General features: G+C 47.0%; 1 protein-coding gene across 3 annotated transcripts; it reads left to right on the top strand.

The window, feature by feature from the left end:
- Positions 1–1270: 1270 nt before the first annotated feature.
- RTKN2 (rhotekin 2) lies at positions 1271–25993 on the top strand. 3 transcript variants are annotated; one of them, XM_034435395.3, is made up of 12 exons: positions 1271–1367; positions 1647–1816; positions 3480–3538; positions 5734–5787; positions 7296–7413; positions 9264–9467; positions 15373–15467; positions 17664–17770; positions 19275–19409; positions 21349–21514; positions 23837–23944; positions 25432–25993. In XM_034435395.3, the coding sequence occupies exons 1-12, from the start codon at positions 1359–1361 to the stop codon at positions 25635–25637; spliced, it is 1431 nt and encodes a 476-aa protein (XP_034291286.2). In that variant the 5' UTR covers positions 1271–1358; the 3' UTR covers positions 25638–25993. The 3 variants fall into 3 exon arrangements, with proteins under 3 accessions (XP_034291286.2, XP_087728032.1, XP_087728033.1); XM_087871906.1 differs by having other exon boundaries at positions 1290–1367; positions 23837–24054; positions 25432–25586; XM_087871907.1 differs by lacking the exon at positions 19275–19409 and having other exon boundaries at positions 1290–1367; positions 25432–25786.
- Positions 25994–27125: the final 1132 nt, after the last annotated feature.

The following is a 27125-nucleotide window of genomic DNA, read 5'->3' as shown; positions in this document are numbered from 1 at the left end:
ATATGAACACTGAAGGACCCTCTTTATTCACATTATTATAAGAAAGAAATGTGCTTGTTTAGAGATTACACTAAGTCAGCTAAATTCCATTCTTGGTAATATATATCTTCTGAGGGGCCTAGTTGTCAAGAATGCAAGGACATCCATAGGAAACAAAACTTATTATCCAAAGCAGCCATGAATCTACGCATCAGCAATCACAGAACTGAGGAAGGTTGTTTAGCTAAGATAATCTTATGAACTAGAAAATAGTAATTTAGAAAGTATCAATTATCATGTAACAAATGTATGTTAACCATATATGGAAAACTGCTGTGCTCACAAAATCCTTTGTCTTGGATATGTATAAAAAGCAGTTGTATCAGAGCTCTTCTTGGTTCAGAATTGCAGATACAAATCTGATTCTGAAACTGCGCAATAAAACTGTCTCTGGCTGACCAGGAATGTTGTTTAGTCTCATCATTCCATAACATTATAAGTAAACTACTTTAAAAACCAGTTTGTATGCAGTTTATTCACAATTACTCTCAGCACCGTTTCCGTGTGCAAAACTCTTATGCTCTGCTTCGTAACCATTCCTGGTTCTCTCACAAATATATCCTTAACACGGACCACAAGCGAGACTCATCCAAAATTCGCCTTTGTTGGGCTTCTTTCCTCCCTTCGCTCCCTTCTTCGGCTGCCCCTTTCCTGGGGCCGTCCGTTCCGTCTGCGGGAAGAAATTCCAGGTTTGACTTTTTTAGGCTTGCCAGGTATCCACTATTTGAGCGGACAGTCTGCTTTTTTCACATTATGTTCACTAATTTTTTTCACAAAATAGTGGACATTTCTTTTATTCAAAAGCTTTATGATGAAATGGTACGTAATATAAAGCTGAACAGTCTAAGAGAATAAGGATAGGAGAATCGCATTTTGTTTTTTTTTTTCATAAATTAGAATGAGACAAAGATCAAATATCATTGAACTCGATTCTCCGAAAAAATTAATGATGAGATTAAAATAAAAATATATTATAAAATTATGTACAGTTCACATTTTTAAAATGTAGTGTAGCTTGTGTGGACTGACCTAAAATGGCGTGTTAAAATGTTTGTAAGAAAATATATAATTTAATTGTATTTTTTTTTATTTTTTTACTACTTAAACAACCCCCCCCACACACACACACAAGGGCGGCGGTCGCGGTGGGTGGGTGGGCGGTCGGGAGAAGCCGAGCCAAGGCTGAGGGAGGGAAAGGAGGCCACGGGGCGATCGCAGAGCTGGGGGGCGAGAAGCGCAGCCCGGCAGCCCGGCCCTTTCGGCTTTGCAGCCAAGCGGGGCGGGGCGAGGCGGCCGAGGCGGGAAAAGCGAAGGCGGCTATGGCGGAGGTGAGCGGCGGGGCGCTGGGGGGAGCGGGAGGCGAGTGGCCGGGGCTGCCGAGAACCGGCTGCCGAAAACCCGCGGCCGGCCTCGGCCTTCTCCTCCCGGGGGACGCACGAGGGACGTTTCCGGGGGTTCCTCGAGTTGCGACGGTCAGATGCTCGAGTTGCGACGGAGCCCGGCCTCTTGGAGGGGAGCGGGGGGACACGGGACGCGAGACGCGTGTCTGCCGGTTGTCGGGATCCGCTCCGCTCACGCTTTCCCCCTCCGCTTTCGGGGCCCCCCAGGAGCAGCTCGAGATGGAGACGCGGATGCGCGACGGGCTCCGCAAACTGCTGGCCGCCAGCACCAGCCGGGACCAAGCCCTGCGCGCCGCCAAGGCTCTGGCCCTCTGCAACGGCCGCCTGCGGGGCCTCCGCGCGGAGCTCCGACGGCGGAGCGAGGAGTCGGCGGGACGGTGAGAGACCCACAAGGGCCAGTGGCGGGCAGCTCCCGGGCCGCGCTTCCCTTCAAGCAGCTTCTTCCCCCGTGGGGGTGGAGGGGTGGGGGTGGGGGGAGACGCGGCCTGAAACCCCAAATCTGGAAGAGCCTCGTGAGGAGCCGCCGAGCCTCCCCCCCCCCCAACCACCACCACTCCGGGGCCGGAGCTCTTGGGCAGATGCCCTGATTCAAGAGGCAAGCAGGGGCAGCTCCTGCTGCAGCTTCTGAGGCTCGGTGGAGCGGGAAATCTCTCTCTCTCTCTCTCTCTCTCTCTCTCTCTCTCTCTCATACACACACACACACACACACACACACACACACACACACACAAACAAATAGCGCCTTGATGGTCCTGGAAAGTTTCTTCTCTCCCAGTCAGCACACACACAACACACACATACACACACAACACAGAGCCTTGGAAAGATGCTCCTGGAAAGTTTCTTCTCTGGCAGTCAGCACACACACACAACATACACACACACACACACACACACACACACACAGACAGAACGCCTTGATGCTCCTGGAAAGTTTCTTCTCTCCCAGTCAGCACACACAGACAACACACACACACACACACACACACAACACAGAGCCTTGGAAAGATCCTCCTGGAAAGTTTCTGCCCTCCCAATCAATGCAAACACACACACGCACACAGACACACAAAGACACACACACACATGTTTTTCTGCAGTCCCAGGCCAGATTGCGGCAGATGGTCTGCCAGGCCCTGCCTCTCCCCCCTCTCCGCCCCCTCCTTGGTCTTTTCTTTGCTTCCCCTTGTTTGGCCTAGGCTCCCTCCTGGGGACCCCTTCTGCTTTATTTATCTCCCCTTCCTCTCTGAGTCAGTGGAAACTTTCTAGCCAGGATAGCAGGGTAGAACAAAGTAGCTCCAGGGTTGCAACTGTTAAGAGGTGTTTTTAAAACAAAAGAAATTGCAAGGGAGATTTTGCAAGGAGAGCAGAATTGGAAGGGATGGACTGGAGATTATTAATTGATTTAACCAGACAGAGCTGCATGGCAAAGTAACTTTGTAGGTTTCTCAAATGACCATATCAAGACACAATGAGGCCACAGTCAAATAAAGAGAGATGTAGATAAAGGTAACAATGAGCAAGAGGTGACTTGGTTACTCAATATTTGCAATCTGTCCCTTCCCGTTTTCCTGTTACAAATGATGGGTTGGCGCCATCTGCTGGCCAAAGCTCATACCATCAACAGTCCCTTAATGGGGGGGAGGGGGGGTCTGATAGGGTCATTCTCACAGTTCTCCCTCTATTAGTCTGTAGAGCTTCTCAAGTCATCCAGGTCATGGTTGTCCAAAAGGTGCTTTTTCAGGAGACAGCTGGACTTTCTTGTTTTTCTTTGAAGATGTTTCTCTTCTCATCCAAGAAGCTTCTTCAGCTCTGACAGGATAGTGGGGAATGGAAGGATTTATACTCCTTGCATAAGAGACAAATGTGTTTTAATGGATGCAAAAATGTCGGTGGTTTTAAATTTCTAAAAGGTTTAGCTTTAAATTATTAGTGGTATCCATTTATTTGATTACTGATGAGGTTATCTTGGAAGAGAAGGGAAAGAAAATGATGAACTTTTTTTTCTTTCTAATTAGTATTTTTGATTTCTTTTGTTAGAGGTTCAGATGTTGCAGCTAAAGATCGTGAAGCCTGTAGAGGGAAGGTTGGCATTTCAGGTATGTTTGTTTTCTGTTGTCTGCAACTGGTGAACATAATACAGGTAATCCCCGGGTTACAAGCGTTCCCTTAGCGAATGGTCGAAGTTACGTGATAAGCGCCCCCTAGCATTTACAGACAGGTCCCAAAATTATGAATGCTGCAGCACCACGGCAGTTGTTCGCTCTTACGAACGACCTCAAAGGCTCTGCAACAGTCACCCCACCTATTCCCCCCCCATCAAGCGGTTCGGCGGCAAAAAAATGTGGACCGGAAGTACGCGTGAATGGCTTGAAGAAGGCTTCAGTGATGAAAAGGAGGTCCATGCAGCTCTCCAGGCCTCTTTTGTCACCTCCAGAGCTGTTGTGACCCAGGCCCAAGTAGGTAGTAATCGACGCAAAGAGTTCCAAAACAAACAGACTTTATTAGAACAATTGAGAATTAACTCATTCTCAGCATAGTCCAAACTAAATTAAAACAAACTCTTCATAACACAAATTCTTCAGTCTAATCACCAACCTTGGTATAATTAGGTAAACTGCCAAAGGCTTCTCTTGGCAAAAGTTCAAAAGCAGAAGACATCGACAAGAGATAAGTGATAAGTGCAGCAAGACTATCAACGTTGCTGGTCTTTTAAGCCTTATGGGAGGGGCCAGTCATCTCCTGGCCTTACTCCCGAGTCGCCCTTTTTGCTTTAGCTGCTCTTGCCTTCTGGCAGCTCTTCGCATGCGTGCACTAGGAATAGGTTCCTCCTGTTCCTCTGCCTCTCTCCTGTCAGCCACACATCACTCCCCAATGGCCCTGGCCCCATCTCTGCCTCCGACGCAGAGCCCTCATCCGGGCCTCTCCCAGCCTCCAGGACTGGCCCATGTTCTTCCTCAGCCTCATCGCTGTCCGACTCCGCTGCCAGCTCCGCAGGCTGCTGGCAAACCACAACAAGAGCCCTTTTCAAGCATGCACTTTCAGTCTGCATTTTTCATTGCCGGACGGCTTGAAGAGGGCTCTGGAGGCAGGAAAGGAGGCCTGGAGGGCTACATGTGGCCTTTCGTGCCTCCTTTTCATCACCAAAGCCTTCTTCAAGCCCTTTGCGGATGAGAAAGGAGGAAGCAAGCAAAGATACAAGCTGGAGAGGAGACAGATCTTCACAAAGTAAATCACCAGGCGTGGCAGGATGGGGGAAGAAGCAATTGTGGGGACCCCAAGGGAGGGAAAATGAGGTCAGGGGAGGCTTTGGGTGGTCTGAAGTAAGTCTTCCCCACCCCGAAATACCTCATGCGCACTTAACGAGCCCCTCATTCAATTAGCAAATGCGTGGGCGAAAGGAGGGAGTGATCCTGTTTAAGGTACGAGATTTATTCCCATGAATCCTTGGGCTACAAATGGAATAGGCAGGCTCCATTACATTCGTAACTCCGAGGACTAGCTGTAAATTATGCTGATCGGGCTGGTATCTCGCACTGATGCCACTTCCCACTTAAATGCTGGCTCCAATTTCATCTCCTTGGCTCTGATGAGACTAGGCCTGGAGGGTAAATTCGTCCATTATCTTAACATTAAAAGGTTTTTGCACCTATGCAAATTTTGCGATTCTCCTGTAAAAAGTATAGTTTTACATTTTCAGTGCCAATTTGAGTAGAAAGGAAGCAAAAATTTGCTTCCAGTCTCAGTGTAGAGAGGGAATCACTTCGGTATAATTTAAGTAAGCAAAAAAATCAAAACCCGAAGACTTTCTTTCCAAACGCTACTTTCACACCAAACCTGATTGCAATAGCACTTAGACTTACATACTGCTTCACAGTGCTTTTATAGCCCTCTCTAAGCGGTTTACAGAGTCAGCATCTTGCCCCCAACAATCTGGGTCCTCATTTTACTGACCTCGGAAGGATGGGAGGCTGAGTCAACCTGGAGCTGGTGAGGTTTGAACTGCCGGACTGCTAGCAATCACCAGTCAGCAGAAGTAACCTGCAGTACTGCATTCTAACCGCTGTGCCACCACACCTCATGGTAGTAAGGTATAGATCTCCAAATTTGGCAACTTGTGGAAGATTTGTGGACTTCAACTCCCAGAATTCCGCAGCCAGCATTTATTAACACTGAATTAGCACTGAATGTCGAGAATAGAACATTTCTAGAAAAAGTAGAAAATAGACTCTATTCTGAATTTTTGGATTGTGTTAGAAGTGCAACGGACTTTTTTTTTTCCTCTTTGTTTTAGATCTGCGAATTCCGTTGATGTGGAAAAACTCCCATCATTTCAACAGCAAAGACAGTACGTATGTTTATTTTTTGGGTGGTTATGCAACCTCTTTAGCCAAGCTGAAGCTTTTCATCGGTGCTAATTCAGTACAAAACATCATCCAGCATTTATTCTCACAGGCGAGGTCTGTAAGTGTCAGTTTATAGCTGAGCTTGTGAATTGTAGCTGGCTGAAATTGGCTGATGAGAACCTTTTCCTTTTGAACATGTGCTCTTCAGAAAAGCGTGCAGTAACAGAAGTGACTCCTTCCATGTGTTTGGCCATGGAAGTGCTGAACTGTCAGTGACAGAAAATATACTTGGCAAGTGAAACAACTGAAAGTTTGTCTGCTGTTAGCGCTGTAGCTGGAAGAGATGCTAGGCCTTCGAGGTTAGCCCTGCTCTGTTTTTTCCACCTTCCCCTCCCCGGGGATGGATTTATAGCAATAGCAATAGGACTTAGACTTTTATACCGCTTTATAGTGCTTTACAGCCCTCCCTAAGCAGTTTTACAGATTGATCATCTTGCCCCCAACAATCTGGGTCCTCATTTTACCCACCTCGGAAGGATGGAAAGCTGAGTCAACCTTGAGCCGGGTGAGATTTGAACTGCCAAATTGCAGGCAGCCGGCAATCAGCAGAAATAGCCTGCAGTACTGCACTCTAACCACTGCGCCACCATGGCTCTTAACTTCGTGTTTTTGTAAGTTCAGAGGTGCTCACACAACCAAATACTCCAATTCCTCGTTCTGCATTCATAATGTTGGTACATTTTCTCTCGGTGTGTTTTCATTACCATATTTTTCAGAGTATAAGACGCACCGGAGTATAAGACGCACCTTAGTTTTTGGGGAGGAAAATAAGAAAAAAACTGATTGGCAGGTGCATCGGCCTCCCGGAATACCCCCAATCAGAGGTGAATTTTAGCAACAGGTTCCTTGGTTGTGAGCTCTGTGCCTCGCTTTTTTTTTTCTGCCTCTGAAACTTCTAAAACTCTGTTTCAGAAAAAACTTTTTTTCCTGCCTCTGAAACAGCTTCAGAAAAAAAGCCTCTGAAGCTCTGTTTGGGGGCTTCTTTTCTGAAGCTTCATTTCTGATGCTTTTTTCAGCCTCTGAAACCTCCGTTTGAGAAGCTGGGCGAGGTTACATTCACAGTATAAGCCGCACCCAGATTTTCACCCTCTTTTTTGGGGGGGGAAAGGTGCGTCTTATACTCCGAAAAATACGGTAATCGTTTTGTGACAAAGTTGATTTCAAGAGTTTGAACTTCCAGATGTAATGTATGGTCAGAAACCTCGATGAATTTCTGATCTGTTTAAAGTTCATTTGTAAAGTGAGGAATTTGCTAAGTTGTATAAACATTAAGGACATCAAACCAGTTACTGGTTCTCTTGATTCTTGTTTACAAACTTTTATTTTATTACTATGCTTCATTCACTTCCCTAAGATTGAAGCAGTCAGTAAATCCCATAAATAAGTAATTACATACTGTACAGTGTGTGACACAACACATTATTTTGAAGCCTTTTTTTTTTCCTTGCAGGAACCGAACGTTACTCGGTTTTTTGCTTATTCAAAATAGGAGCTCAGGTGTATGATTCAGACCTGCTTATTGTGGATAAGGCAGCAACGGACATCTGTTTAGAAAATGCAACAATATTGTGAGTATTCCTCCAGTTACTCTAGCTACTATGTATAAAGGAAATTTATACAAGATGTTCTATAGGTGCATCTCCCACCCACAAGACTAGCAAAATAAACAAAAAATATTCATCAATTTGTTGGAAATGTGAGGCAGTGCCAGGGACTTTTTATCACATGTGGTGGGAATGCTCAAAAGCTACAAAATTTTGGCAGAGATATTAATGCATATTAAGAGATATTAACACAAAATATAGAATCGAAACTGGATTTATTTTTCCTGGGTATCATAAAGGGCAACTAGAACAAGGGTACAATACAGTGGTGGGTTCCTCCCGGTTCGGCCCAGTTCTGCCGAGCCAGTAGCGGTGACGATATGACGTCACCGAACCAGTTCTGCCCCCATCCACCCCCCTGCGTTATTCTTACCTTTTATTTGGCCCCACGCCCAATCTATTGCTGCCTCCTGAGTCCCATCTGATGGGCTATAAGGAAAAACTGTTTAAACTCTTGCCACGGGGCTTCAAAGGGCTGCCCTTCAGCTGATCAGTGGTAAAAGGCAGTTTGGTGGTAGATCAGTGCCTCCAAAAACAAATGAGTAGACCGGTGCCTGCAAAAATAAATGGGTAGACCAGTGCCTGCAAAAATACATGAGTAGACCAGTGCCTGCAAAAATAAATGGGTAGACCGGTACAGCTCTGCAAGCAGTTAAAAGCCTGGTAGGCCAGTAGCTCTGCTAAATCCTAAAGAATTGTCACATGACCATCAAGCCATGCCCACAAAATAAGCCACACCCACAGAACCGGTAGTAAAAAATTTTAGAACCCACCCCTGGTACAATATATCTAATGTTACATATTCTAACAGCGGCAAGATTGGCTTTTGCACAAAAATGGAAAAATAAAGAGACCCCCGTAGAAGAAGAAGTATTAGCTAAAATATTAACTTGTGCAGAAAGGGACAGATTGACTCTGGAACTTAAAGATAAGAACAAAACAGAGTATTACAAAGTCTGGAACAAATTTTATTATTGGCTGGACAGGAAGAGGAATGCTGGGATAAATGAGTATTGACGAGTTGAATGTTTAGAAGTTTTTATGTTAGTTTTCTGTGATAGAAAGGAACGAACTTGGTATTGATGTAACCTTCACAAATGAAAGAATCTACATGTTTGAAATGTGATAAATAGTGTAAAACTTGTATAGAGATAAGGAATTGTATCGATTTCAAGGTAAAACTTGATGAAAATGTTTAAACCGGAGACGTCACGCCATGTCCAATGTTTTTAATTTGTATTATTAATAAAAAATTTCAAAAAAAAAATTGTGAGTATTCCTGAACCAGTAAGGGCACCCAAAGTCTTGAACGAATTCCACTATTTTAAAATTTTAGAACACGTAAGCTTTGTGTGAGGCATCTCCACCTGAACCTGAAAACAACAGCAGCTGAGAATGTCATTGGGAATAGAGGGGACTGGGGGCTGAGGAATCCTTCAAGGGGTCTCTAGCCCTCAAAAATCGAAACTGGGCTGTAGCAATGTGCACCGGGGGTGGGGTGGGGGGCTTTTTCAAAGAGAAAAGAGATTTTCTCAAATTTCTGAGCAAATTTCAGAAATTTCAAAATTTCAAATTTCTTTCTAGCAAATTTAGGGACTGTTAACTTTGCTTGAGTCTGCTGATTCCTTCCTGCACACGCTGCTCTGTGCTTTTCATATTTTATGTGTGGGATTTTATGGGGTTACTTTAAATTGTGCTGGGAGCATTTCCACGGAACAGCAGCCAAGGTAAAACAAAAAACAAAAAACAGAAGTAGTAGCTTTTTTAAAAAAATTATGGTCGTCCTTCTGAAACCTGCCCCCGTTTCTGTCTAGCGAGGGAGCTGGGCCAGACTTCCAGCTGAAGGTGGAGGTGTACAGTTGCTGCTGTGGGGAAGACCCTTTGACCTTCACCAACACCCCCAGGAAGCTGGTGAAGAAATTGAAGAACTCCCTGGGAAAAAGTGCCGGCAAGAAATTCAGCTCTGCTTTGGACCAGAGTGATGTTGAGACTCTCCTGCTCACTGAAACAGCCACACAGTGAGTGAACTCTGATGGCGGGGGGGACGTGACTGTTTCAGATGGGGTGGGTGGATTCTCAGGGTGCTTTCCGTCTATGGAGCCGTTCAGCCCCAGAAATCTACTTTCTGTCTCTACTGAAGTGGGGGAAGTGTTTTAGATCAGCAGTCACCAACTGGTGGTCCACGAGAAAATTTTGGTGGTCCGCGAGAAAATTTATTTCCATTTTTTAATATTGCACTAAATACTATTTATCTTTTTAAAAAATTCATATTGGTGGTCCACGGGATTTAAAATTATGAATTTAGTGGTCCCTGAGGTCCGAAAGGTTGGCGACCAGTGGTGGGATCCTCCCGGTTTAACAACCGGTTCAGTGATTGTGCGATTTGTGCAGCTACGCACATGTGTGCAGTTCAAAGAAATCTTCACTTCCTGGTTTCTTCGGAGGAGTAACACAACTGATTCGCGCGGGAGTCCACTCTACCACATGAATCTCCTAAGAAGATAAAGCTAGGAAAATAGCGCAGGCGGGAAGGTGGGCACATCTGATTGTCGGGGCGAACCGGTTCGCTCCCAGCTGATCGTCGGAGCTACCAGTTCGCCCAAACCTGTCCAAACTGGTAGAATCCCACCCCTGTTGGCGGTCCTTGGTTTAGATCCTCTTGTCTCTTGTGCCAGCAATATGTCCCTTGGTGGGATGCTCTCCCCCGCCCAGCAGGAGACATAACGGGGCAGGAAGTCCAGTGGGGGAATCCGGGGGCTTGGAGGTGGTGAGTGTGTCTGGACCGGTTAATGCAGAAAACAAACTGCTTCATTGTCGAATCTGCTTCATTCATTTTTGGGGACTAACTTCTCCCAGGAAAGTATTTATTTATGGCTTGTTGCTCCATTCCATTGGCATAGCCACTCTTCTCAACGAGGTGGGCAGGGGTGTCCTCAGTGTGGTGAGGGGCCACAACACTGCTTTCCCTGACACGCCTGACCTTATGATCTCGCAAGATGTCTGCCGGAGCACGGAGAGAAAGGACATGTTTTTGGCACAACAGAGAAGTTACAATGGAACCACAGCCTCTTTTTCCCTGCCTTTCCGATGGACATGCTTGCAAGGTTTAGTGTTTAGCCCTTGACTCACTGGCTTGTTGCCCCTGTCCTCTTCGGGGTGCAGAGGGTGGTTTATCTGTTGAATGGAGCGAGGCCTCAGAAAGGCCCTGTCAAAGGCCTTACCTGAGCTTTCCATGTGGGGCAGGGGGCACAGAGAGCTCTTTCATTGGGGTAGGCCCTGAAGTCCAGCAGCCTCTGGGCCAGGCCTTGCAAGATGGGCCCTCAATGGGCACCATGGCTGGCAGAGGAGTTTGGAAACCCAGGGCAGCAATTTATCTGAGTAGCTTCCCCTTAGGGTATGCTCCCCGGGGGCGGGGGATGCGAAGAGTAGATTGAGGGAATCAGCAGAGGAGGGGCAGCCCAAAGGGCATCTATCAGTGCTCCTTGAGATGGAGCCAGGAAGGGTCTTAATTAATGCACGAATGAGGCAAAGTCTTGCAGAAATCGCTTTGAGAAGAGTAAGAGTTCCCATTTCGGTAGAGTAAGGCCGCGCTCTTTCTGCAAAGATGCTTCCACTTATGGCAGGGGTGTCAAACTCGATTTCATTGAGGGCCGCATCAGGGTTGTGGGGCCCCAAGGATCTCGGGGGGCTGGGATGGGCGTGGCCAGGGTGGGTATGGCCAGCTCGACGTCACTCCTGTCAGGGGTGCCTGTGGTCACCTGAGCGATCTGCCAGTGAAAACGGGCTCCCAAGCTCCGTTTTCAGCTGCCACAGGCTCCTGCAACTGTCTGCTAGTGAAAACAGGAGGGCCCTCCATTTTTCACTGGCAGATGGTTGAGGAGCCTGTGGCAACCAAAAACGGAGCTTGGGAGCCCATTTTCATTGGTAGAAGCATTGCGGGCCAGTCCTTCGCCGTTTCCAGGGCGACCCTGCAGGCCACATCTAAGTACCCCGCGGGCCGCATCCAGCCCCTGGGCCTTGACTTTGACACCCCTGACTTATGGCAATAATCGGATTCAAACGTTTGAGCAAACACTGCTAGCCCCGCCAATTAGCCAGTTAAATTTGAAACCACCAGCACTGAAGTACGAAGAAACTGGCAGTTCGGGACAGTTTTAGGAAATGGCATGAGGAAGTTAGCCCTCCCCCCTCCCCCAAAAGAGAGTTTTAGAAGGAAAATGTTACCATGAAGCATATTTCAATAATGAAGCAGTTTGTTTTCTTTGGCAACGAGGATCTCTCGTTTAGCATTCGGCACGCAAAGACTTTCAAACGCTGCTATTAAAAGGTTATCCAAAAAAAGTCAGTTACGGATTGCTTGAATGGATGGCCTAGCGACAGAATCCGGGGGAGGAGAACCGGCCGTTTTTGGACATTTCCCTCCGAGGGGCTGGTGGAAACGGTCCAGCGATGGTCATCATTTCATCCTTGCTCTGCGGTTCCTTCTGAGGAACGTGAGGCTCAGGCTGTTGGGAGGGGCAGGGGGCTTTAGGACAGGGGTCTCCCAGTTGCCATTCTCTTTGATCCAGGAGTTTGGGCTGTGTATGTGTTTGTTGTGTACATGCTTTGAGAATTGTACAGGAATGGCTGTGGAAGAACCTCACGAAGGCCTGAATGAAAGCAAATAAGCCTTGATGTTAATTAAAAAGATAAAGGTTCCCCTCATACATCTGTGCTAGTCGTTCCCGATTCTAGGGGGTGGTGCTCATCTCCGTTTCAAAGCCGAAGAGCCAGCGCTGTCCGAAGACGTCTCCGTGGTCATGTGGCCGGCATGACTAAACGCCAAAGGCGCACGGAATGCTGGTACCTTCCCACCAAAGGTGGTCCCTATTTTTCTACTTGCATTTTTTACGTGCTTTCGAACTGTAGGTTGGCAGAAGCTGGGACAAGTAACGGGAACTCATCCCGTTACACAGCACTAGGAATTCGAACTGCTGAACTGCTGACTTTTCAATCAATAAGCTCAGCGTCTTAGCCACTGAGCCACCACGTCCCTTGATGTTAATTAGGCTCCCAAAATAAAACAACAGAGGACAAACAAAGGAATAAGGAGGCCCATTGCTGTAAAAATAACAATTCTGCAGAGACTCATGTTGGAAGGGAACCTGTCCGCTCCTTTTTTTTAAGACGGTGCCACCTAGTGATGCCCACCTGGGCAGTGGCTGCCTTTTGTAAAGAAACGGGTGTTTCTCAGAGGCTTCTTGTCTTCAGACACTAAAGAAAATGTCTTTTGAAGTTAAATGTATGTTCTGACCCAGCCTTAACAGAAGCAAAAAACAGATTCCTTGTCACGAAAAACCCCTCTTTATTTACCTCTTGTGAATTAATTGCATTCACCCACCAAAAAATCCAGGCAAGAGTCCTGCAAGGAGTTAACTGCAGTAACAGACCTTATCAGTTCCTTGCGATAATTGCAAGGCGTGAGCTCCCAGCTGCAAAGCTGTAAATTAAGTTCTAGCAAGCAATCTTTGATGCACGAAATACAATGAGTAAAATCTTCAGAAATACGAACTGTTGTCTCCTACGACAACTGCTCCCCTTTCCTTCTATTTATTCCCCAGCCAGGGAAGGCTATTCAGCATCCACGTATGATTTGCTTCCCTAGTCAACTCCTTGTCCTCCATTGTTCACCTCTCCTAACAGCTCTGCGCATACACACTTCTGGAACAGGCCCCAGCTGTTCTTCCTCCTCACTCATATCAGCCTCCAAAGGCAGCTGCCTCTCTGGTGGCTGGGAAATGTCGGAGGGCCCTGGCTCTATCTCTGCGTCTGATGCAGAGCATCCATCAGAGCCTTCCCCAGACTCCAGAACTGGCCCAAGTTCCTCCCCAACCTCCTCATCGTCCGAGTCTGCCGTCAGCTCTGCTGGCAGCTGGCGGGCCGCGACAATATATTCAAAGCGAGCAGCTTGTGTTAATCTGTGCTCATTGTGTACTCCAATGACTCTCCATGGTGACAAAAGTTAAAAAAAAAAATAGGTTGATGTAGGACACTTTGAATTTATGGGCTGAAAAAGCCATTCTTCATCCTTATATTACATGGTTCTGGGGTCTGTGGGCAGAAAAGCAGAATTTTAAAAAATCCCTCTGTGTTCGCAAAAGGGAAACCGCAAAGGAAACACAGAGGAGACCAAATACACCACCATGAATTTCTTGCTTATCGCTTTTGGAGCTGCGAAAAGCTCCTAAACTCATGGGCAGCTAAGTCAACAACATCCCTCTCCCCCCCGCCCCCCATAAATAGCCAGGGGATCCTTGATACAGTCTCTGCTTGTGCTGTGCAAATTCCAAATAAAAACTCGGCTACAGGGTTATTTTGATAATGCATTTTGATTATTTTGATAAAGTGCCCAGTGATGATTGCTGGGCTGCCTGGGCAGCGCCAGCATATCAGGAAGGAAGGAAGCTGTTGGTCGAGGAAAACTGGCCCTCCATTCGGCTCTAACTGAGCCACAAAGCAAAAGAGGAATTTGGGAGGGGGAAGGTGGCAGAGGCCAAGGGACAGGAGGGTCATTCGCACAAGCCTTGTGAGCCCCCGATGTGCTCTGGATGCTCCAAGCACTACCTTCTGGTGATCTCCCCCTCCTCGCCCCTGTCCTTTTCCACCAATTCTCCCCTTGCTTTTTGGAGAGGTACAAATAGCAAAGGCCAAATGTGTCAGAGTTTGTTGCAATCAGACAATTCAGGAGGATTCAACTACATAAGAAACTTCTTTAGATACAATACCATACAGCAGAAATCAGCATACAAAATCAGGTACACAGAAGCCATATTCATAGAAGCAAGTCATTACAGAGTAGAGAGAGACAGAGGCTAATATATTGTATAGAGGCACCCATTACAGAGGCCAAACCAACTCTTATATACAGTTCAGCAAGTCTAAGCCACGCCCAGGCTCCAAACTGTCTCTTATGGCCCCATACAAACAAATACCATGTTTCAGTTTCCAAACAGTCCCCATTGGCTGACCTGTCTAGCTATTTATTTATTTATTTATTGGATTTATATGCTGCCCTTCTCCCGAAGGACTCAGGGGGGCTCACAACCATAAGAGACAGAAAATACAAAAGTTAAAAGACAAATGAAAACAGAGTATCCAATAAATAAAGTTAAACGTGGGAATACCAATTCAAATTTAAGATTTAAGAATATAAAAAGCTACAAAATCAGTATAGAGTCAACCCAGGCCCGCCCTTTGGAAGAGCCAGATCTTCAAGGCCCGGCGGAAGGTTCGGAGGTCGGGGATTATCCGGAGCTCCAGGGGTAACATATTCCAGAGGGTAGGGGCTCCCACAGAGAAGGCTCTCCCCCTAGGGGTCACCAGTCGACATTGTCTAGCCGAAGGTACCCTGAGGAAGCCACCTCTGGGAGCGAACCAGGCGATGGAAGGCCACCGGTGGCAGGAGGTGGTCTCGCAAGTACTCTGGTCCTAGGCCACGTAGGGCTTTAAATGTGATCACCAGCACCTTGAATTGCACTCGGAAGACAACCGGGAGCCAATGCAGACCGCGAAGGAGTGGTGTAACATGTTCATTTTATTTATTATTAATTTTATTTATTATTAATTTTATATCCCGCCCTTCTCCCCGAAGGGACTCAGGGCAGTGAACATCCGAGAATTAAAATACCATACAATATAAAAGTTAAAATAATTAAAAATAAATTAAATTAAACGGCCGCCCCAATTTAAAACCCCTAGCAATACAATTAAAAACTAACCCATAAAACCTATTCAGACCAGGCCATGTTGCCATGTCTATCCAAACAGTCCCCATTGGCTGACCTGTTGTCATGTCTATTCCAGTCTATGAATATTTATATTCTGACAAAATGTATAGAGACCGCCATTGGATCCATCTGTGAGTGTTTCCTCTCTCTTAACCAGTGGCGTGAATTACAGCTTGCTGGCCTCTGCCTCCCTGAGCTTGGAGAACGCCAAGGATGGCTTCAACGCCCACAGCCTCACACTCCTGGGAAACGGTAAGTTACGTTGAAAATGTTGAATCCCTTCAAATCCTTCCAAGTTGTCTTTGGAGAAGCTGTGCATTTTTTTGTGCTGCGCCTTCTCTCACTGCAACCCATGCAGGTGGAATTGTGTTCCTGTCTTGAGTTCAGGAAAGTTTTCTCCCTGGACATCTGTATGGAGGGAGAGAAGAAGCCAGGAGAAGAGCAACCTTCCTTCAGAGGTTTCTCTTGGGGCTGCCTGGAAGCCCTTGTCCTGTGTCGCCTCATTCTGTGTTTCCTTGAAGTATCAGACGGACGGGAATGTCTGCTCTCCGCTGGTCTCTGGGAGACATGTCAGCATAAATTTAGAATAGAATAACAGAGTTGGAAGGGACCTTGGAGGTCTTCTAGTCCAACCCCCTGCTTAGGCAGGAAACCCTACACCACTTCAGGCAAATGGTTATCCAACGTCTTCTTAAAAACTTCCAGTGTTGGAGCATTCACAACTTCTGGAGGCAAGTTGTTCCACTGATTAATTGTTCTAACTGTCAGGAAATTTCTCCTTAGTTCTAGGTTGCTTCTCTCCTTGTTTAGTTTCCACCCATTACTTCTTGTCCTGCCTTCAGGTGCTTTGGAAAATAGCTTGACTCACTCTTCTTTGTGGCAGCCTCTGAGATATTGGAACCCTGCTATCATGTCTCCCCTAGTCCTTCTTTTCATTAAACTAGAAAACATTCACCCAGTTCCTGCAACTGTCCTTTATATGTTTGAGCCTCCAGTCCCCTAATCATCTTTGTGGCTCTTTTTTGCACTTTTTCTAGAGTCTCAACATCTTTCTTACATCATGGTGACCAAAATTGGATGCAGAATTCCAAGTGTGGCCTTACCAAGGCATTATAAAGTGCTATTAACACTTCACGTGATCTTGATTCTATCCCTCTGTTTATGCAGCCTAGAACTGCGTTGGCTTTTTTGGCAGCTACAGCACACGGCTGGCTCATATTTAAATGATTATCCACTAGGACTCCAAGGTCCCTCTCACAGTTATTACTATTGAGCCAGGTACCACCTATACCAGTGATGGCGAATCTTTTCGGCACCGAATGCCAAAAACAGAGCATGTACGTGCATGTGTGCTCATCTGGGCCACAACCTGGAAGAGGAGCTGCCCAGGGGGCATGCATGTGCCCAAAAATGAACTTCCGGTTTCAGCCAGCTGGTGTTCTGGGTTTCTGACCTGTATGCACGCACAACAATCAGCTGGCCAGCGAGCAAAATCACACAGGAAAATGGGAAATCAGCTCTTCCAGCTTCCGGCACTGCCACACGCACAAAGGCCAGCTGATCGTCGCGCGCGCATGCGTGCCAGAAACCCGGAACAGGAATGGGTGATGCCATGCATGCCAGGTGACATGGTTCCTCGGGCCACTTCGGGCACGTGTGCCATAGTTCACCATCATGGACCTATATTATACCTGTGCAATTTCTGGCAGTGCAGAACAAGACCTGCCAAATCTTCTGCTTGGAAGCTGCAAGAGGGTCACATTCCTTTTTATTTTGTTTTGCTTTGGGCCAGAGGTGTGGAGGCGTAACTATATATATTGTGCGTGTGAAAATATTTGCTTTGAGGAAGAAATTCTGAAGATGCCCCAATAAGTTTGGATTGTGAGAGTTGATCTTCCAGAAGACTTTGAAAAATTGATGTTTCCCACCGGAATTGGGCCAGAATGTTAGTTGAGCTTTGGGTGCATATTTTGCCAGATGTTGTGGGTGAGTTTTGTTTGGAGGATTGATTGTATGGTACTTCGCTGGGTGCGTTTATTTTGCTCCACTTCATATTTTTATGTACTGTCAGCTACCCAGGATGACTAGGCTGAGATAGGCAGCCTTAAGGATGGTTCAGTTAATAAGTAAATGCACAGTGCAAAGCCCATAGACCACTGGCTACCCGATAGGCTGGGAGCCATCTTTGGATTCTCCCACCCCATGGAAATGAGAGGAGGCCCTGTGCCCCACTCTGGCCTGGGAGAATCTCCCGGTGAAGGAGCGGACCTGGCACGAGCCTCATTTCCCTGTGGCTTTTCTTCCAGTCTAGAGATCTCACCCGTGGAGTGAATTCATAAATCAGGACGTGGCTCTTTTGCTCCGCACCTGCTCAGTTATTGTTCAGTGTGAGTTTGGCCAAGGAGCATGGGGTCTAAGTGGCCGGTTTGTCCTGGGTTGTCTTTGCAGAGGATTCTCCTTCTTGGCTTCCGCTGTATGGCACCATGTGCTGCCGCCTGGTCGCTCAGCCGGACTGCATGACCCAGGATGCCATGACCGGATTTCTTAATGAACAGGTAAAAATGCCCGATGGGCCTTTCGTTTGGACAGCGGCCTTTTTAAATGCCTCTTCAATCTTGAGGAAGACTTGGCAGCTCTTTTGCCATTTTCAGCTGGATCCTGCAGGGCAGTCGGTCTCTTCTCAGGGCACTGATAACCCCGACTGCCCCTTGGATGCCGAGAGCAAGGTGGAAGCTCCCTCCATCCCTCCCTCCATGCTGGACACTGAGAGGCAGCAGATCTGGTCCTCTCTCGAGGAAGGGATGGTCCTCCTGCTTTCTCTGCTCCTTGCCCTGGCCGGAAGGAGGCTTCCCCAGCAGCATGAAGCCGAGTCCTCGTCCTGATAAACCCCTTTTATTTAATTTACAGTGAATTCCTCTCCAGCAAAGTCTTTCTTCTCCCACAGTCTTTCAAGATAGTTCACAATTACTGGCCTTTATCAGGCTTGAAGAGTGGCCAGGCTGATATCTTTCAGATGCTGCAATACTTGGCAAGAATGCAGGAACAAACTAATTGTCTCCTGCAAACTCCACTCCCCTTTCGCTCGTCTTTTATTCCCTCTGGGAGGGGCCCTTCATCGTCCACCTATGGCCTTACTCCCAAGTCGACCCTTGTTCCTTAGTTATTCCCTTCGTCTGGCAACTCTGTGCATGCGCACACTGGGAACAGGCTCCAGCTGTTCTTCTCCCTCACTGATGTCTGACTCCGAAGGCAGCTGATAACTGGCATATGGCCCTGGCCTCCTCTCTGCCTCTGGCACAGAGCCCTCATCAGAGCCTTCCCCAGACTCCAGGACTGGCCCATGTTCCTCCCCAACCTCCTCACTGTCCATCTCTGCTGCCAGTTCTGCTGGCGGGCCACAACAAGAGGGTGGAGGACCAGAAGACCTCCCCCAGAAGGAGAGGCCATGCCCACCTGGGGGAGCCTCTTCCCACTGGGAATACCAAAACACAAGCTCCAGCTAATACACATTTTTAAGGGCCTCGTGGCTCCTCAGGGAGAGAATTTCTTCAATTTGTGCCTCCTTTTATAATATCTGGATTTTATCTCTGCTGCTTTCTCTCCAAGGGGGCCATTCCAACAAATGCCCTGGAGGCCACTACTCTTTTGTCCATGATTTATGTCCTTTTAGTGAAAGGTTTTGTCTGGATTATATTGGGTCAGTATATATTTGTATATACTGGAGTATATTTGTGGGTGCAGGAAGGGTCCAGGCGCCCTGTGAATTTAGGTGAAGAGACTGGATGACGCGCCCAGCAGAGAGAAGACGAGCCTCCGTCGTTCATTTGTCAAGCAGCATTTTCAGTGGGACTCTGGGTGGGTGGGGGGAGTACCAGAGGCCCCCTGGTTGTCCCAATCGATCCTTTTGAGACTCGCTTTCGCCCTTAATAAAATACTGTCATCAGAGTCACGAAGGCCATTCGTTGACAGCTTTCCTTTCCCGATAAGGGCTTGTAATTCACCTGAGGGTGAAATAATCTTTGGGGGGGGGCGATCTGTGACCGACGACATTTCTTACAGCCATCGGGGGGCGTCCCAGGGGAGACTTGGAGGCGGCGATACTGTGTGCTGAGAGGGGGACAGCTGCTCTGCTTCTCTGCCCCCGAAGAAAGAGAGGCCGATGCGGAGCCGGCCTTGTCCGTTCCCATCAACCGGGTAAAGCCAAGCATTGTTTAATCATCAATTAATTAATTAATTAATTGTCGGGGTCTTGTTACACTTTATTCATGTTTCATTGGTTAAATGCCTATATGTATGAAGGGTGGCATTGTCCTGGGTGACAAATGCGGACTTAAAAAGCAGGGAGCAGCGAAAGTGTCCACCCACTGACCCCGTTTCACAATGGACTAGAGCTGGGGCCAAAGAGCTTCCCAGATTTGGGCATTTGGTTGAAACTTATTTTCCCAGCTTAGGGAATTTAGTAGAAGAGCACCACCCCTCCCCCTCCCCCTCCTTCCCTCTCTCCACCCATCCCGTGTCTGGCTCTGGAACCCATTTAGGCATTTACCCTGATTCCCCCAAGATAAGACATCCCCTGATAATAAGCCCAATCGGGCTTTTGAGTGCATGGCAATAAGGCCAAGCGCTTATTTCAGGGTTCAAAAAAAAATATAAGGCAGGGTCTTATTTTCGGGGAAACACGGTATTATGACCAACCAACTTGGAGAGTTGGGGAGCACTTCGCTGCTTGCTTAAATCTGTATCCTGCTACAGACGCTGCTTTGAAATAAGATCCTTAATATGCTGTTCCTTGGACATTTTCCCTTTGCTGCATGACTGCATTGCAGCTACAGAAGGACGGGCCTGTTTTTGCTGAAGTTAGCATCTTCCACTCCTTGAATAACCAAAAGAAGAATAAAGTGGTTTTCATCAGAGAACAGCTTTTGCTTCGTAAAAGCATTTGTGGCACGAGACATGGTGCCAGTGGTGAAATTCAATTTTTTGGTTCTGTGGGTATGGCTTGGCGGGCGGGCGTGGTGTGGCTTAGTGGGCATGACAAGGGAAGGATCAGTGGTAAGTCGCCCCCGGTTCGGATTGGTTCACAAGAACCGGTAGTAAAACCAGCGGGAGACCCCGCCCACCCCCCCACCCCGGATATTGTCATTGGTGATCCGCGCATGCGCAGAAGCTTCCTGTTGCGCACCGGAAGTAAAGGTAAGTAGAACCCACCCCTAGGAAGGATACTGCAAAATCTCCATTCCCACTCCACTCCAGGGGAAGGATACTGCAAAATCCCCATTCCTGGGGGGAGGATATTGCAAAATCTCCATTCCCGCCCCACTCTGGGGCCAGTCAGAGGTGGTATTTGCCAGTTCTCCGAACTACTCAAAATTTCTGCTACCAGTTCTCCAGAACCTGTCAGAACCTGCTGGATTTCACCCCTGCACGGTGCAGATGCTAAATGAATTCTTGCCACTGGGAGGCCCACAGTTCTATCCTGTTGAATGCAAAACCGCTTGGCTTAGTTTTCTACTGGTATCTATGGTTACCTGCATTAACCGGAGGCCAACATTTATGGATGCATTACTTAATCTTCTATTTTTAGAATGAAAGTTTTAAATGAGCAAATGAATCAGACCAAGCTACAAACAGAAATCCGTGGATGTCAAACCACTCTTCCAGGAGAGCCTCTTTAAAAATCTGTGAAAATATTCTGCGTGTTTTTTATTTATTTATTTAATTAATTTGTATACCGGCCTTCTCCCAGAAGGGACTCAGGGCGGTGAACAGCCAAAATTAAAAAACATACAATACAAAAGTTAAGATCATTAAAAAGAATTAAATAATTGGCTTCCCAATTTAAAACCACCAAGTCTATAAAATTTAAAATCCCAATTAAGAGCCATTTAGGCTAGACCATTTGATGGATGGTCAGTTCTTGGGACATCTACTTATTTTTTTCCCACCAGGACAATAAGATGTAAAAAAAATAAAGCTGCACATTGAATGGTTGCTGGGGTGGATGGACATGGAGAAGAGCAGAAAGTCCGGTGTGTGTTTGTGTGTGTTGTGTGTTTATGTTTCAGCTGAAACCAGGTTAAAGGAGACCACACAATGTGCGCACGGCAACATTACGGTTTTGTGTAACGTTTAGGAAACTCACATTCGTCCTGTGGATGAAGAGGCTGGGAAAAAGGCCAACCTTTTCTCCGTGATCAACCCTGAGCCTGGCGAGGACGCAGCTCGGATTTTCCAAGCAGAAAGCCAGCAGGATCTCTGCAAGTGGATGGAAGCGTTCTCGCAGCACTTTTTTGATTTCAGTAAGTGGCTCGTCTTCCTTTTTTCGTGGTTGGAGGGAAGTTGCCCTTGCACAACAGCCCCAACATTTGCAAAACTGCGTCCCCCGTCCCCCGTAGCCACAATGGAATCTGACAAAAGTGGCACAATTTGGCTTTATGCAGGCTGTCAGACTACGATGCTATCTCAAAATTAAATAAATTTCCAAACTGCCAATCTTTAAGGAAATCTTTCTTTAATTGAGCACAGCCACCGGATCATGATTCCACGCGGACAAGACTGACCTTTTGTCCCCCAATCCCTCCCTTTCCGATCCCCAAATCTCTGCTTCTCATTGGCTGTCTTCCAAGTCATTCTTCAGACTTCTTTTCTCGTCATTTCCCAGGAATGTGCCCCCTCCCCTCATTTCCACGACAACCCAACTTCAAAGGGATTTAGCAGGCAAAAGTTTCAGAGTTTATCTCTTGCTCTCCTCTGCTCTCTATGCCAGCGTTGAAACGCTGACATCGGCCCCCTCAGAGGGAGGGCCCAAAAGCCCAAATAGCAACAGCACCTAGACTTATATACCGCTTCACAGGGGTTTTACAGCCCTCTCTAAGCGGTTTTACAGAGTGATCATCTTGCCCCAGTGGTGACATCCTCCGCCGGTCACCACTGGTTCGCTTCCCACGCATGCGCAGTGCGTGCCAGATGCATGCTGTGCATGCGCATGCACATTGCATGCTGGACACATGCTGCGCATGCACACATGTGCAGTGCACACCAGATGCACGCTGTGCATGCATGTGCAAACACACACTTTTGGATTTCCTGCTTTTTTTTCTTTTTTTTTTACTTTTTAAAGCATTTTTAACTACCACAACTGATAGTTTAAAAAAATGCTTAAAAAGTAAAAAAAAAAAAAGTTTCGAAGATCAGCTGAGTGACGCAGGATCGTTGAAACTTTTTTTTAAACTTTTTAAAGCATTTTTAAATACCAGTTCCTCAGCTGATCTTCGGAATTTATTTATTTTTTTACTTTTTAAGCATTTTTTACTACTGGTTCATTGAACCGGTAGCATTTTTTTAATACCTGTTCGGGCGAACTGGCCCGAACCGATAGCATTTCACCCCTGTCTTGCCCCCAACAATCTGGATCCTCATTTTACCGACCTCGAAAGGATGGAAGGCTGAAACAACTTTGAGCTGGTCAGGAATGAACTGCTGGCAGTAGGCAGAGTTAGCCTGCAATACTGCATTCTAACCACCACGTCACCAGAGACCATTAAAACTTGTTTATAATGGTCTCTGGAGGGATTAGGGCTTCCCGAGGACCTTGCTAATAAATGGCCATGTCAGATCGATAACAACGAAGTATAAAGTTGTGATGGTAAAGACGGAGTTGGGCCACCCACTGCAATTATCCACATCTTGTCTTGGAAATATGAAATATCAGTTAGCTTGGCTGTGGTTGATTCAGCGGCTTTATGGCTACCTAAGAGATGATCAAAGGGACGCGGTGGCTCAGTGGCTAAGACGCTGAGTTTGTCGATCGAAAGGTCGGCAGTTCAGTGGTTCGAATCCCTAGTGCCGCGTAACGGGGTGAGCTCCCGTTACTTGTCTCATCTTCTGCCAACCTAGCAGTTCGAAAGCACGTAAAAAATGCAAGTAGAAAAATAAGGACCACTTTGGAGGGAAGGTAATCGTGCTCCATGCACCTTTGGCATTTAGTCATGCCAGACACGTGACCACGGAGACGTCTTTGGACAGCGCTGGCTCTTCGGCTTTGAAACTGAGATGAGCACTGCCCCCTAGAGTCAGGAATGACTAACGTATATGTGCGAGGGGAACCTTTACCTTTACCTTAAGCCAGGGGTCTGCAACCTTAAACACTCAATGAGCCATTTGGACCCATTTCCCACAGAAAAGAAAACACCGGGAGCCACAAAACCCTTCCCGTGCCTGACTATTTCTTGAGCAGCCACAAAACTAGCATATGTAGTTGAATTAAATCTTCTGTTTTCTTCTGAAACTTTTCTTGGATTTATCCATGGTTGGCCTACTGGGGGTTGAAAAGCTCAATAAATTGCGTGCCAGCAGGTGTCACACATTGGTGGTTGTGATGCCTATTTTGAGTGACAGGGAGCTGCAGCAGAGGAGGGAAAGAGCCACATGCGGCTCCAGAGCCGCAGATTGCTGACCCCTGCTGTAAGAGATGATCGCCGTAAGGGAAGTTCGGTTTACCTGTCAATCAGGTGCGATTATAAAAGCACGTTTTTATGGGGGAAATGCTTATTTGGAATTATGTTGGCTAGTATTTAAACATGGAGAATATGAACTTGGTTCCTTTCCTGATTTCTGTCCAGGTCAGTGGAAGCACTGCTGTGAAGAGTTCATGAGGATGGAGACGGGGTCCCCTCAAAAGCCACCCCTGTTCTTGGCCAAAGAAGCCACTTCGGTTTACCAAGAGCTGAGTAAGTTGGAGCCAGCGAGCAACCTCAGGGCCCCAGGAGCAAGGCCAGACCAGCCTTTGGAGCTCCCTCATCCATCCAGCTGGGCTCTGCAGGGGCTGAAGGACAAGCAGGTGGACCTCTTTCCCTTTGGGGGGCTCTGGGGAGATGAGCAACTCGGAGCCCATTAGGTAAAGAGATCTTTGGGGCTGGCTGATCCCCTATTTTTGACAAGCCGGGTGCTTTTGATTTTTCTGGATGTTCCTGTTTTTCTTTAATTGCTGCCTGAGGTCCACAGATGATCCAAAACTGACAGACCATAATATTTTAGGATTGAAAGGGGCTTGGAGATCACCTAGTCCACCTCAATTAGTGCATTATTTTCAGGCGAAGCCCCACGAACCAAAATGCATAGATGACAATATTATATTGTCAAGTATTTCTGAGACTGTCCCCCTTCAAACTCAGCTGGTCTAGAATTATTATTTGCAGATATTTCTTTTAAATCGGGAGTGTCAAACTCGATTTCATTTATTTATTTATTTATTTATTTATTTATTTATTTATTTATTAAATTTATATCCCGCCCTTCTCCCCGAAGGGACTCAGGGCAGCCAAGAATTAAAATAACATACAATATAAAAGTTAAAATAATTAAGAATAAATTAAATTAAACGGCTGCCCCAATTTAAAACCCCTAGCAATACAATTAAAAAAACTAACCCCTAAAACCTATTCAGGCCAGGCCGGCTTGCTGAAATAAAAACGTCTTCAGGGCCTTACGGAAAGTGCGGAGATCTGGAATCAGCCGTATTCCGGGAGGTAGCTCGTTCCAGAGGGCCGGTGCTCCCACAGAGAAGGCCCTCCCCCTGGGGGCTGCCAGCCGACATTGCTTGACCGACGGCACCCTGAGGAGGCCCTCTCTGTGAGAGCGTATTGGCCGGTGGGAGGTTATCGGTAGCAGCATTGAGGGCCGCATCAGGGTTGACCGTGGGGGGGCTGGGGGCGTGGCCAGGGTGGGCGTGGCCAGCTTGACATCACTTGTGTTGGGGGTGCCTGTGGTGGCCCGAGCGCTCTGCCAGCGAAAATGGGCTCCCGAGCTCTATTTTCAGCTGCCACGGCCTCCTGCAATCCTCCGCAAGTAAAAATGGAGCTCAGGAGGGCCGCCCGTGGCAGAGGCACCACAGGCCGGTCTTTCACTGTTTCCAGGACGGCCCCGCAGGCTGTATGCAGCCCGCAGGCTTTGAGTTTGACACCCCTGTTTTAGATTAATACAAATTCAGAAGAGCTATGGTTCTGGCATAGGAAAGTGCCTGGCACCTCAGTTCAGGCATTATTAGGAAGTGCTAATTATTTTTCTCAAGGAACTTCCGCTGTTCCATTTTTTTTAAAGCTTCACTTGGTAAACAAAGGAGGGATCATGTCGGGGGGATGAAGGTCTCATCCGTGGGGCCGGTGCTATGGCCCAGCTCCACTTTTGTGACCCTTTTGTGTTGTCTTTAATGTGCCAGGCATTGATTCACCAGTGAAACCTGACCCTTTAGTTGCCACGGCTCAGCGTGAGGAGGAGGAGGAAAGCAGGGCAGCCTTGTTCGTTGGCCCGGATGAGGCGGACGTGTCCAGTGGTTCTTCTCTGAAGCGGAGTGAGAGCAGCCCTCGAAGAAGCCGTGACTCTGAGGGGACAAGCAAAGGAAGGGAGCCCTCTTCCAGGCCCTGATCTGACTCTCCGTAGCCCTGCGCCCAGAGGGAGGCCTCCAAACCACAGCCTCCTGCATGCTGGCACAGCTCCTGCGGCCCCCCTCCCTCTCTCCATCCCTCCTTCTCTCTCTCTCCCTCCGCCCTTCTCCCTCTCTCTCCCTCCCTCTCTCCCTCCCTCCCCCCTCTCTCCCTCCCGCTCTCTCTTTTTAGTGAAGATACAAATTGGCCGCATCCTTAAGCCCAGGAAATACCGCAAGGGCTCAAGCGATTCTCCTCTCCAGAACCTTTTTTATATAACCTTTTTAAACAAAGCCATATTTTAACTCATCTGTGGGGACGTGAGAGGAAAGCAGCTTCACTTTGCAAAGGCCTCCCGCAGAGCTGATCAGGGGCCCCAGATGTTGGGGTTGAGCTCACCTGGCAAATGAACATCTATCTGCACAGATTCGTCTTCTGATCCATTATCTAAAAGATCCTCTGGTTTAATGAGTGCATGGATCTTTCAGAGCTGCTCGTTTGCTAGGTTGGATCTACTACTTAAAAAGGACAAGCTGTTCCCACCATTAATATGGTGGGACGGAAGAGCTCATTGGCAAAGCTCAGCTCAGGGGCCCCCTCCCTGCTTTTGTCAAAGCCCCCATCTGAATTAAATCCCTACAAGCTAAAAGGGTGTAGCATTTTTTAGGTAAAATACTAATGTCCCTCTGAATAATTTCCACAGCCAGTAGTAGAAGATTGGATGGGTTTATATTAGGAAGAATTGGATGCTGCATTCTAAACAGAATCGAAAGAGATAATTTAGGTGAAAATTAAAATTAAGAGGCGAGGTGGCGCAGTGGTTAGAGTGCTGTAGTGCAGCTACTTCAGCTGACTGCTAGTTCAGCAGATCAGCGGATCAAATCTCACCAGCTCAAGGTTGACTCAGCCTTCCATCCTTCCGAGGTGGATAAAATGAGGACCCAGATTGTTAGGGAGCAATATGCTATTTAGTATACTGTCTTTGGTGTAAGCCACCCAGAGTTCTCGGAGAGTGGGCGGCATAGAAATACAAATAATAATAATAATAATAATAATAATAATAATAATAATAATAATAATAATAATAATAATAATAATATCAGAGCTTTTTTTCTGCTTACTGAAACTGGTACAAATGTAAAGGTACTTCTCTCAAATATCTTCTTTTTAAGGCCTCTAATTTCCACAAGTCTGACTTTATCAGAGGAACAGCTCTTGGTTGGTTATGGACCACACACCTGTGGAGCAAAGGAAAACAAGGACTTTTAGCTGTTAGCACAGTAGTTCATGGCTGCTCATCAAGTTGTATTTTCTGTGTGTATTTATTATTTTTATTGTAGTGTGTGAGATGCGTTACATACTGTGGAGGTTCGTGTCTGTTTTTTTTAAACTAGTGTGTTTTTTCAAAAAAAATAAATAAATAAAGGAATTGTAGCAAAGTGATAAAGGAAATTCGAACCGCTGAACTGCCGACCTTTCGATCAACAAG

The sequence above is a fragment of the Pantherophis guttatus genome, chromosome 6 (genome assembly GCF_059756535.1).
Source record: "Pantherophis guttatus breed Tessera chromosome 6, ASM5975653v1, whole genome shotgun sequence".
In the NCBI taxonomy this organism is placed as follows: Eukaryota; Metazoa; Chordata; class Lepidosauria; order Squamata; family Colubridae; genus Pantherophis; species Pantherophis guttatus.
This window is presented reverse-complemented; position numbering and strand designations above follow the sequence as displayed.

Bases quoted from the DNA above. Each gene is read 5' to 3' on its own strand.
- RTKN2 (XM_034435395.3), top strand. The intron at 7,414-9,263 runs GTGAGTATTCCT...GTTTCTGTCTAG, and splicing joins TTAGAAAATGCAACAATATT to CGAGGGAGCTGGGCCAGACT. The intron at 15,468-17,663 runs GTAAGTTACGTT...TTGTCTTTGCAG, and splicing joins CCTCACACTCCTGGGAAACG to AGGATTCTCCTTCTTGGCTT.